The following is a 12907-nucleotide window of genomic DNA, read 5'->3' on the forward strand; positions in this document are numbered from 1 at the left end:
CACTTGCATCATATGAATGGCAGTCCTGTAGATCTAAAGGACATGGCAGCAGGCAGGAATACCACTCATAGGGCTTAAGATATATTCTGTTGTTGCCAAAGCAGTGATGGAGGCTGTTTAAAATGATCTTTAATAACATCATCAGAAATACTTTGCATGGAGACAGCAAGTCTCTGGATGACTGTGCCAAGTCATACAAACAGATCAACATTCTAAGAGGCCTTGGCTAGTCTACAGTGAAAAGAAACACATCTACAGAGTGAACAGTCAGTCTCATCCTCAGACACGTGTGAAAAAAACACTATTTTGACTTAACCCAAACTCCCAAAAAAGTCTCTGGCAAGTATTTAAGATTACACTGCTCTTAAAAAGCTTAGTACTAGAAGCAAGCCTAATGAGGCTAGAATCTTCCTTCATCCTTTAGCTAAGATAATTGCCACCAGAAAGTCTGTCAAAAAGAAAAGAAGATGGCATGGGCTCAAAAGCAGCTTTCTCAGCAAGGAAGCTAGAACTGAGCTAGCATCCACACAAAGTAATGAATACAAGCCCACTGATAAATTACTTCTGTAATTTAAAGCAAACAAGAAAAAAAAAAAGGGAAGCAATAGTAGCAATGTAAGAGCCAAGCTAATGATGTGTCTGACACATCACAGGGAAGCTTTTTCTAGGTCATTGAGAAACTGTTGTTAGCTGTCAATAGAGATCTAAGGCCAAGCTGTGGCTGCAATTGAAGCACTTCTTTTATGTGCTCAAGATCAGCATAGTAATGAAATAAAATATACCGCCTCTGTACTACATTCAGTGGATTTACAAACCAACCCAAACTTATTTCCTGTATGTTTTCTCTCATTCTTTCACTATGCAAAATATATGGTATTACATTTATCCTAGCAAAGGATTGTATATAAATTTGAATATTGGACAGCAGCTGGACCTAGTTCCCTACTTTAGTCTTCTGTTCCTTAGCTTTGCCTCTGTTTGGTTAACTCAGCATGCTGCTGAATTAATTTTCCAAGCCTGAATTTTATAGCAGTTGGATAACAGAAACTCATTCTTTAAACATTTGAAGTTATTTCCTTCAAGGAAGGAGAAAGTTCATTGCTCATGAAGCCAAGAGAAATGGATAAAGAATAGCTAAATTTAAGCCAACAGCACTCGATGACGATAGAATGACAATAGTGCTCTACTCAGATATAATCCAGAAACAATGAAAGTTAGCATATAACAGAGAAGTTAAAGCTAAAAATAAATATCTAAATTTCCTGTAGTTTTGAACTGAAGAATAAAGCTGTGTATGATATTATTAATATACATAACAAATTTATCATATTTTCATCAATTTGAATGCAGGTAAGCACCCTGTTAAAAGAGAAAGAGCAGTTTCAGATTAAACTTACACCTTTTCTAGGCTCTGAAACAAAGACACTGGCAACCCTAAGGAGGAAGAACCCTCCTGTTTAAACAGCTACTCACAACTGACTGATCAGCAGAGCTGCTGAACTCTAAAGGCAGGCGGTCCAGCTACTCTGGTGGATATCCATCTATCTGGTAGGTCCTACTCTGAAAGTATATGTTAATACATATTTTCAGAATATAGACCTTAATATATTAAAGTCAAATACATTATAATGTTATTAATATATTAACATATCCATATGTTATTAATACATTAATATACAATATATTAACAAGTAAAATCTATACTTTATTAAGTTTATCTATACTTTTGGGCAAATTTCCCCATCTAGTATATTAAAAACATTAAGTTTTTTTTCTTAAGCTAGTTTAGCATTTGTGCAATTTGCAAGTCACCAGAATGAGACACCTGCTCTCTCCAAATGTTGTACAGTATGGAAAGCAGTAATGAAAAAATGTTGCTGCAAAATCATACTTAAATTCATGTTTAAGTCTTTCACACTGAAATCATGCATAGGGTTTGCTGAACAATAAAGCTCACGAAATATGTTCTTGAAACAAGGCAAAAGTTCCAGTGAAAAATGGTTTGATGTTTTTGATATCAGTAGAATGTACTTTAGTTTCAAAATACCGTATTATGAAAAGGTGATGATTTCCAACTAAAAAAATTAAAACTGTCTTGAGATATGATACATTTTACATTGATTGCATATATCACGACAGAGCGAGTAATTTGGGTCTTACTGAAAGTATTTCATATCATCTTTTGATGAAAATACATGAAGATGATTTGCAAGTCAGGAAACTGATCAGAATTTATACGCTAACCACAACCAAATATGAGTTTACATGCAGTTAAATTTCCCTCTCTCCTGACAAGTTTTGTGTAGAGGTCTGCATACCTAATCAGAAGATAAAAAGAATTAAAAATAAAGAGCTCTTTACATCAACTGTTTACATCTCTCTTGCTTTAGTTATTTTGTAAAGGACAATAAAATCATTACTCAGAAGCAGTCAACTAACTTGCTATGTTTTAAGTATACTCCACTCCAAACAGAAGTAAGGCATTAAACACTTAACAGCATAGTCCTAGACCTATCCTGGAGTCTAAGATCACTACTGATGAGATGTAGCGGCTGAAACAAGCGAGTTAGTCCTTGCCTCCTGATTGGCAGAAGTCAGCTTTGATGTCAGCTCTTCCTTCATGTTTTCCAGCTGCTGTCGGAGCTGATTCTTATCATCCTCCAAATGCAGTTTCTCCTTCTCAAACTGCTGCTCCAACTCCTTCAGAACAGGAAGGACAGAAGATTTATTAATACTTGCCATAGTCATTGCAAAGTACAGATCTACCACACTGAAATTATTCTAACTGGCATAAATACTTGTGATCTCAATCCTTTCCTCAAACTGTTAAAGCATGAATACTTACTTCCTTTTAAAACAGAAGTCCTAATTTTTCAGTTTATTTTATAATTTAACATCCTTGATTATTCACAAAATAAAGACAAACAGGATTTTCCTCTCAATTACTTCTCAATTATCAAAAGCTTTACAACTATATCTACTTTCACAGTTTTTCAGTCTAAGTTGAAAGAAGAATTTTTAATTTGCTATAAAATTACACTGATAAATCTGCATGGCATCCAGCCTTTACTCATCTATTTCCTACAAATAATTCCCACAGGAAAGAGTAAATCTTAAAATCCAGATTGAGCTCTGTGAAGGTTTTCAGAACGTTACAATAAATGAAAAAAAAAGTCCCACACCATATATCTATTATATTTATGTAGAACCAAAAAATATCAAAATATCAACAATTAGTTTTCAAGTTTAACTATATGGAAAGAAATCAAGTAACACCCCTGTTCTCATTCAACCTTTATGGTGCAATAGCCAAATTCTCAAAATAACTGCTGGATTAATTATATTTCTCTTACGTAAACCTATGTTATTTGTATGTGTATATATGCACACATAAATGTCAGAAACTTTTATATTTTTTAGGAAAATTATAAATTCATACTTCAGCCTTTTTAATATTCAGCATACAATTTCAGAAGAACAATTTATTTCACAAAATACTTAAAAGGAAACGTTAAAATTGAAAATTTTATTACATTTCAGTGAAATATACTATATAGCTCATAATACTGCAAAGTTTTAGTGAAGAAAATTAAGGTTGCCAAGCAAGGTGTTCCACAGTCACACCATAAAAGGCTTCAAGGTTTTCTATGGAGCTAGAGGCTCTTTTATTAACTCCTTCCTAAGGGCTCAGCTGAAATGCAAGGCTTAGCATCGACTCAGCGCCTCTGTGCAAACCTAGGCTCAGGTTTCTGAAAAATCAGTTATTATCTCAGAAACAGCCATGAAAATACATTGACCAGAGCCAGCCTGAAACAAAAAGTAGAGTATTGGTAAAATCTGGGGAAATAGAAAGAAAGAACTAAAGTATTAAAGAGGAAAAACAGTCAGTAAAAGATATAAAAGTCTAAGGAAATCCAAAGTTTCCTGATGCAAGACAGCAATGTAAAGTCAACCCAGCCAACTCCAAGGAGCAACAGAGGCCAAGCCTTCCTCATCCAAACCCAAAGATGCCTCAAGTGTTTTGTGGGGGGTGGAAAGCACATTAAGCAGCTTGTTAGTTCTAGCACTGCTTTAGGGTATGTGGCAGGCAATAAATGATTCCTGCATATGCTGCTTACATGATCTCTTCATCACGGCAGAAGTTGGTCAGAGTGACAGAACAGAGGGTTACACTGTCACGAACACATTACTAAACAAAGTAAAACTCAACAATTCCTGCCTTCTTCACTGGGTCCACATGAGTCAATACATGGGATAAATGCTCCCTGCTCAGTGAAAATTGATCAATTTGTCTTGTTCATGCTGAAATCTGCTGTCTGCAAAATCCCACTGGCGCTATTTAGACACTATTCTGATAACAGAGCAATTATTTCTCTGATGATACTTGTCAGTACAGCTGTGCAGTACTGCAAAATTATTAGCAACTCTATTTTCATAATTCTCCTGATGCCATTTTTATAGCTCATTTTATAGATGGAAGTACTGAAGCAGAAAGAAATATTTGAGCTATTTTTTGAATCCTACTCTAATTCTGCTGAATTCTCTTCTGTTCCCCAGATGCATCTCCCAGTCTTCCAATCCCAATGAATCCTTATGTCCTCTATCCCAAGGCTCCTGGTACCATGCTTCTTCCTCATACAAAATTCAACTCTGCTCGGCATTTAAGAGTGACTATTTTCTTCCTTGGATTACTTGATCACCACAGCATGTGCTCAGTGAGACAGGTTTGACAGAGGAGACAGTGAAATCTGATTAGATTTAACATCAATGAAATCGGATTGAGATCTTAATCCTAACATTTCTTCATAGCTAGTTTTTCCTTGTTAAAGTCATTTTATATTTCTCACACTTACAGAGGTGTTCCCTATTTAAAGTAGTTTAATGATTTAAGAAAAACAGTTTGTGATCTCCTTTTTTTTTATTCTTCACCATTATTTTAATAACAAAACCAAAGAAAAAGAACCCCACATCTTACTGAAGTAAAAGGAAAAATATACACAGAAACACTAAGAGACATTATATTAATAACAGGCATGTTTAAAGTTTTAAAGAAAGTAAACCTGAAAGATCAGAGACATATATGTTCTCTGAGAAGACAGGTCAATTACTGGGTGACAAAAAATAACTTGGATTTATTAAAAATTGAACTAAGAAGCAATATGCTAGTAGAAAAATTTACAAGAACAAACCAAATCTGTCTGAGATGAACATCACTAACTACAACCACGGTTCTTGGTATGTTTCCTGTGAATACAACAAAAGAAATATAACAAAGCCTTGAATTAAACACTTAATCCTGTATTTCCTGTGTAAGGCAAAATTTGTGTATAACACACTTACAATCAGATTAGGAAATAAAAATTTAAAATGGGCCTCTTATCCTGAGAAGGGAAATGCCAGATTTGTGAAACAAAAAAAGCCTTTCAGTTTCAGAATTCCAGTCAAAGGTTAACGTATAGGTTCCTGGAGAGCAAGTTGCTGTACTGTACATAATTTTATGATGCAGGCTTAGAACAGCTGTTGTCATCTTCTGAGTACATATATAGCCAAATCCTAATAAAATATCTTTTTGTACTTCTGGACTGTCAATGAAAACTGTAAATAAATGTTATAATACTATAATCTGTTATCTCCTACAGAATTACTGATCTAGATATTCCAACCCTTCTGAATATAGGTCATAAATCCCAGGAAAACAAAACTATTATACTTGAAAATACATTTGCATAAATGGAGAATTTATCTTTTGGATACAGACAAATGACAGTACAAGTGCTTTTTTTTTTTCCTCAAGATATTTGTTATTTTTCTAAAGGGTAAGCAGTTTCTTCAGAGGCCTGCAGGTAATTCCAAATTCAATTTGCCACAAAACAAAACCATGCAGTACAAGATGCAAACTGTAACAGTTGTTTTTTGTTTGATTACTAAGAAAATAACATACCATCTGTAGTTTCTTCTTATCCTTATTAGCATTACTGTGTGCAGCCTCAATTGCAGTATGGTGTTTCCATGCCAATTCTTCTAAGGTCTTGGAATGAGCCTCCTTTAACTGTGCAGCCTCCCCTTCCAATCTTGCTTGTAATTTTACCAGCTCCTTCTCATAATATTCACGTTGTGTTTCCCTTGCTTCATTTACTTTCTATAAAGTACAGGAAAATAAATCTATTCCATGGTAAGAAAATATGAATAGTAGGAATAAAAAAATCCAAAAACATTACGGATGACATAAATCTGCAAAAAATTAACCTCCACATAAAACAAATTGAGCAAACACTAAGCACTGACTACATGATTCAGTAACCAAAAAGGTAATTTTAAAAGATCCATGCAAAACAATGCATGCTTATTAAAAATATATATTTTTCCTCTACTTAATCTGGGAAAACAACAATCAGGCACCAAGCCTATAGAGAATTTCTTCTTAGTATTTTCAAACATGCTCAATGCATTTTCAGCAAATGTGTTTTCGAACAGTTCTTTAATCATTTCACATTTGTCCTTCCTCAGACAATTTAGATAGTAGGCATATACACACAAGGTCATAAATCAAATGCAATTGTTAGAAGATTTTCCAAAGCAGTCTGAACACTTCATCTGATTTCCCTCTAATCTTACTTTATAATCTACATTAGTCATTCTTTGTTGCTACATGAGATATGCTTGAAACATTCTAGTCCTAGTCTGGTCTTATCAAACAAAAATTAAAGCATAGTATTTTTTTTTTTTTTCTGAGAATCCTAGTGGTTTTGGTTTTATTCAGCTAAAGCAAATAAGCTGTTTAACCTTCTCCAATGCCAGAATTTGCTGCCTTTGTCGCTCATCCAGACTCTGTGTTTTGCTTTGTAATAAATTTCTTTCCTCTTCCAGCTGGGACAATTTTTCCTTTAATCTAGACTTTTCTGATTCCAAGTCTCTGATTGTAACTTCTTGAGTCATTTGAGTAGCTTGAAGCATTCCAATGTGACCTAAAAACAAAACAGCTCTTTAAAACCTCATAGCATAGGTTTCATGCAATTGAAGTGCACATTTATACTCCAGTGATAGTACAAATCTAGTGGAAGGTTGCATATGGATCTCCCTTGTCTTCACTGCAATACTTATCTTCCTCTCCTCTTCTCACTTGTTTAGTTTTATTGCAAAATGCCCAACAACAGTAGAACACTTGGTGCTGGGGCTTCTTTAGTTTCAATTTTCCTCATTTAAAGTTGCATGTTGACTCCCAAAGGAGTAGGCAAGTAGGCAATTCTAAGAACACTGAAGAACTGATCCCACCTAAACCTGCATATTTCTATCCTAGAAAAAGATAGACAGCAGGAAGCAGAACACTAATGTCTAAAGATAAATATGTCATTGTTTTATCAAACCCAAAATTTAGGTGGCATACTAGATACATAGTTTTATCTGCTGTAAAACTTTGGGAATTACACTTCATTTTGCTAAAGGGATCTGACTAAAAGATATAACAAAACTATATAGTAAAGTATGATCTAAAACCTTCAAGGTTGGAGGCTTCCTCTTAATTTCTTTATACCTATTTTTGAAAAAAAAAAAACAAGCAAAGGAAGTACAATTTCAAACTACACAATACAATCATCAATACTTCATGTAACCAGCTGACAAAGGTTTACGACTTCAGAAATTTCTGTTCTTCTTGATGTATATTATTGTAGGTGACTGACTAAAGCAGTGACATTTCTGTTATTTTGGCAGAGGCTTTGGAGTGAATAGAAGACTTTTTAGAAAAAGAGGATGCTTCTAGTTTGACCCAACTGAAAGATGAGAGGTATTGTTTACTCTGAGTAATTTTCTCCTGTTTTTATAGTCTCAGTTTCTAGGAAAGACTGTTGTTTCCCTTCTCATTTTATTATAACTTTCAAAAATCACAGATTGAATGACAGTTCCGTTTTATAATAAAGAATTTTATAACAAAGCTTTTAAATTTAAGTCACTAAGGAATAGCTATGAAAGTGAAGTATATACTGTTTCTCATATAACAAAATGACTGAGTGTCATGATTCATTTCCATTTGTTGTAAAAAGCTAGATGTGCCAAAAAGGAAACTGTTGCCTGTGGACAGATGCGAAGGGAAGAGCTATGAGATACATAATGAAATCTGGAAATTTAAAATGCCTCAAAATTACTATTAATTTCATTAAAAATGCATACCTCTAACTGTATTAAGCCCTGGAGAATTCTAAAAGTTATTTCAACATTTTTGTTTGTAAAACTGAAAACTGAAGGGGAATACTTAGTACAATGGATGTGCTTAGGTTCCATAACATTTTTTTTAAATCCTCATTTCAAAACTTCATCCATTTAAGAAAAGTATTTTCAAACCCCAAATTTTATAATCCAGCAATACATAATAATAATAATAATAATAATAATAGAATTTTCAGTTTGTCATACAAGTACATAATACATATTTCATTGTAAGCACACTGATCTAGAAAAAGATCAGGCACTGATCTAGAGCTTTTGTCCTAGCAATACCAACACAGAAGACAGATTTCCCCTTCCTCATGCTCAACAGTAAAGATATGAAATGCAGCACTTTGCTTACAAGTTGGGAATCTCAGGATAAAAGGAAGAAGAGTATTTTAAATGCCCCAAAGAGACTCAATGGAGTATTCTAAAATTGCAATACGATAAGTAAACTTTCTTTACAGTAATTAAGTATGAGAATTCAGTTACTTTGAGGGAGGATTTTTGACAATGTGAGTTGAAAATCAAGCATTTCCAAACGGCTGGCAACCAACTACCCCACATGGCAATGGCTTGGTGGCACCACTGCAAACAGGGATCTTGGTGCTTGTTACACAGCGATGCACTGCAAAACAAAAAGGTACTGCTGACAGCACCACTGAGCTTGGCAACAGCACAGACACATTGGGACTTCTGGTAAAGCTGAAAACCTCAGTGCCAGAGGACACCAGGGCTGGCCTCAATTACAGGCTAGCTGACTCCATGACATAACTAATACAGAAAAATAGCCTGGGTATTTATTTGGATGGCCTGGTGAAACCCTCCCATGCTTCTACCTAAGGAATGAAGAAACAACAGCTTTACAGTGTATGAAAACAGGGCTCTCATACAGTCATGAATTTTTCTATGACTGCCTCACACAACACCTTTTGGAGGGTCAGATGCCCATTGTACATACTCTCAGCAGTAAGCCTATTCCTTTTAGCTGTTTGATCTAATAGGATCTTGCAGTCTTGGGCTCCTGCTGGTCACTATATTTTTCCAACATACGGCCTAGACTACTCCTGGTCTTCTGCTAATTTGTGTGGAAAACAATCAGGAATTGCTGTAATTGGTCTAATTGAACAGGGCCGAAGATAAGCCAGGGGCCCCTTTATAAGCCTTAGAACCCTACCTATTGTTTAGCTGTCCAAGTTCAAGTACTGGGGCCCATGCCTACTACTGAGCACACTAGGGAGACAATGCCAATGTGGGAAAAGAAACCTGCATGTGTACTGTCAGGTCGTAAACTATTTTTTGTGCCTTTCCACATGACAGCAACTACAAAGGAGCAAGGAAAGCAGCTACAGAAAAAGCTTTAAAGGATTTATTATTCAGTAAGCTGCAAATCTTCTGACAGTAGGTATAAAGGAAAGTACCACAGCATCAGCAAAAAGAAAACACAACTGAAAAAAGGTGGAAGAACAGGAAGCATGTCTCAGTTACTATGTGGAGAACAGATACAGAGCAGAATTGTTCTAAGTGCAGTTCCAAGGCCTGGAAGATATGTACATGCCAAAGTACAGCATTTGGACAAATGAGTACACAAAAAAAGGAAATTGAAGTACAATGCATATGATAGCAAAAAAGTTTAAAAATCCCCAAACCTTGTTGGAAAATTCGATGGAAAGCATTAAACAGTCTTTAGGCACTCTAAACCTGCATGTGATTGACAGAAAAAGGAAAGGCTAAAACAAAAGGATGAAGTTTGTTTCCAGATTAAGTTACTGACATACATACTGGCTTTGAGAACAAGATCAGTGGCCTGCTGCTGTAAGCGCTCTCTAGCAGCTGCAAGCTCGCTTTCCACTTCTTTGTGTTTGCTTAACAATGACATCTCCTCCTCCTTCACATCATCTAGCTGTTTTTGAAGAACCTAGAGGAAACACATAAAACCTGTTACCATCATATACAATCATGTCAATTTAAATGAACATTAGGTTAAAAGATACAGAAGAGACCTTCCAGTAAACAAGTTTTATTCACACAAAAGCTGAAATAGTGCACTATTATTGCCATATACATTGTGTATTATATGTAATGATTCAAAAATACTTTTTGAAGAACAAGATAGTGGGTACATGGCATAACAGTAATGCATAAGAAAAATGTGATAATATTCAAAAAAGTATATAGAAAAACAAACTATAAAATGGTCCACGAAGTTTGGGGGTCAACTTTAGAATCCTGGTTTCTGGTATCTGAGAGCTTTTCACATTAAAGAATGCATTATGTGTTCACAGCAGTTTTGTGTCCTTCATTGCAACTCTGAGTGTTTACTACTGACTCAAATTAAGCTAATTAAGCTATGCATGGAGATACATAAAATGAGAGCTGGGTAATTACTTATATCAAACATTCCTGGGTGTCACTGTTGGGACCAGCACTTTTTAGCATGTTTCTCAGCAACATGGGCAGTAGTACCAGGTATTGGGTGCACCCTCAGCAAGCTCGCTGATGACATCAAGCTGTGTGGTGCAGTCAACTTGCTAGAGTCTCTCTCCTCTGTTCAGCTGAGGAGAAAGGTGATAGAGCAGCTTTGGGGAGCACCTGGCACACAGCCAGGGTCAACCCAACACACTAAATAAAAACTGTGTTGGAGTTTAACCCAGTAAGCAGCTAAGTACAATACTGCCACTTGCTCACTACTGACAAAGTGGGGCAGGGAAGGGAATTGGAAGGGTGAAAGTTCAAAAACTCATGGTTTGAGATGAAGACTGTTTGCCAGATAAAACAAAAGCCACACATAGAAAAGCAAAGTAAAAGAAGGAATTCATTCACCACTCCCCATGGGCAGGCAGACGTTCAGCCGTCCCCAGGAAAGCAGGGCTCCATCTGGCATGACAGTGACTTGGGAAGGCAAACACCATCATGCCTTCCTCATTCCCCCAGGTTTATATGCTGAGCATTATGTCATATAATATGGAATACCCCTGTGTTCAGTTGGGGTCAGCTGTCCTGGTTGTGCTCCATTCCAGCTCCAGAAGGGTGAGGGAAAATCCAGAAAGACTTTGACTGTGTAAGCACAGCTCAGCAATATCAAACCATTCCTGAATTACCAACACTGTTTCCAACATGTTTGGATTTGTTTCCAACAAATCCAAAACATGGCACCCCACAAGCTCCTATAGAGAAAATTAACTCTACCTGAGCCAAACCCAGTAACATACTGAAGTAGTGTGCAGTATTCCAGTTGCCAGTTGTGAAAATATTGGTAATTAAACAATTAAGCGTAAAGTAGAAGTAAATGAAAAAAATTGAAGAAGATGACAAGTATGTATGAGTGATAGAAAATTAAGTTTACACACTCCAATAACAGCCACATGGAAACATTGCTTTTATAGGAAAGAAAAATTCAGTCTTGGAAACAACGTATCATCAGTCTCACCTGAACGTTGTTTTCTGCGGTACCAAGAGCCACCTGAAGTTTTTGGCATTTTTCCCGTAGACTAGCAGCTTCATCCTGGACCATTTGCAATTCAGTTTTAAGCTTCCCCAGATTCTTCCGTAACATGCTTTCCTGGTTCTGAAATTCTTTTCTTAGCTCCACTTCTTTCTCTTTGCAGGCATGTAGACTTTCTGCAGTAAAAAGCTGAGATCTTTTCAAAGAGTCAAGTTCATGTTCATAGAAGGACTGTGCTTTGCTGAGTTTGCCTTCATAGTCCTCAATGAGCTTTTTTCTTTCCAGTCTTAACTCTTCAACTTTATTGTTCAAGTCTTCCAGCTCCAGTCTATGCAATTCCTCCATTTTCTCCTGCCCCTTACTTAAAGTAGCATTCTGACTCTGATGAGTCTTCAGAAGTTCTTGAATTTCAAGCCTGTGGGCAGCTTTTAATTCTTCCAGAGCTGTACGCTTGTCCTTCTCATACTGTACTTGCAACTGCATAAAACTTCGCAGTCTTTCCTCAAATTTCTTCCTGATCTCTTCTACTTCCCTTGACATGGTCACTACACGTTGGACATGCTGAGCTTCTGCACAAAGCTGCATATCTTCAACTCTATCCTTATATGCTTCAAATTCTGTTAAGGCCTGATGTTTCATCTTTTTGTGATCTTCCAGTGACTCTTCCAAAACCTGGATCTTTCTCTTGAGATCCATTTCTTCTGCCATTTTACTTTTATATTGCAAGATCTTCTCTCTGGTCTCTGCAAGAATTTGTTGGATTTCTTCTTCATGAGCATCCTTAAGGGCTTGGATAGCTGCTTCATGTTCATCATTTTTAGTGTTCAAAGCATATATTACCTGCAAACATGAAATAATATTATATTACGAGGAAAGGCATTCTGGTTATCTGTTAAATCCCAAGAGAAACATACTTAGGTACTCTGAAAGTTACTCCACCAATCTGGCTTGTTTTCATCACACAAATAAGACACCAAATGTTATTAAGGATGTAACTGCATAAATGCGGTATTAGTCACAATATTCTTATACATCTTACAGAGTAGTTTTTCTGTTCTCCTTAAACCCCTAATTTTCCTAATGAAATCTTTATCTTTAGATCCGTGGGGGGGGGGGGGGGGGGGGGGGCAGGGGAAGGAAGCACATTTAAAAATCCATTTTAAAAAAATTCTGGATTTATTTAAAATAGTTCAAAGCACAAACTAAAAAAAAAAAAATTGAAGAAGTCTTCTGTTGGAAAAAAACACACAGAGTATATAT

At 36.0% G+C, this 12907-nt stretch overlaps 1 protein-coding gene across 9 annotated transcripts in view; it reads right to left on the reverse strand.

Annotated features, from left to right (window-relative positions):
• The window catches only part of FAM184A (family with sequence similarity 184 member A), a 71978-nt gene that overhangs the window by 33458 nt on the left and 25613 nt on the right, over nt 1-12907 (reverse strand). For all 9 annotated transcript variants that reach the window (XM_077782253.2, XM_085575082.1, XM_077782254.2 and 6 more), the window contains exons 2-6: nt 11633-12487; nt 9985-10120; nt 6784-6965; nt 5942-6139; nt 2578-2700 (exon numbers count right to left, since the gene is read on the reverse strand). In XM_077782253.2, coding sequence (XP_077638379.2) covers nt 2578-2700; nt 5942-6139; nt 6784-6965; nt 9985-10120; nt 11633-12487 — 1494 coding nt within the window. The remainder of the gene's footprint in view (nt 1-2577; nt 2701-5941; nt 6140-6783; nt 6966-9984; nt 10121-11632; nt 12488-12907) is intronic.

The sequence above is a fragment of the Lonchura striata genome, chromosome 3 (assembly GCF_050655825.1).
Source record: "Lonchura striata isolate lonStrDom1 chromosome 3, ASM5065582v1, whole genome shotgun sequence".
NCBI lineage: Eukaryota > Metazoa > Chordata > Aves > Passeriformes > Estrildidae > Lonchura > Lonchura striata.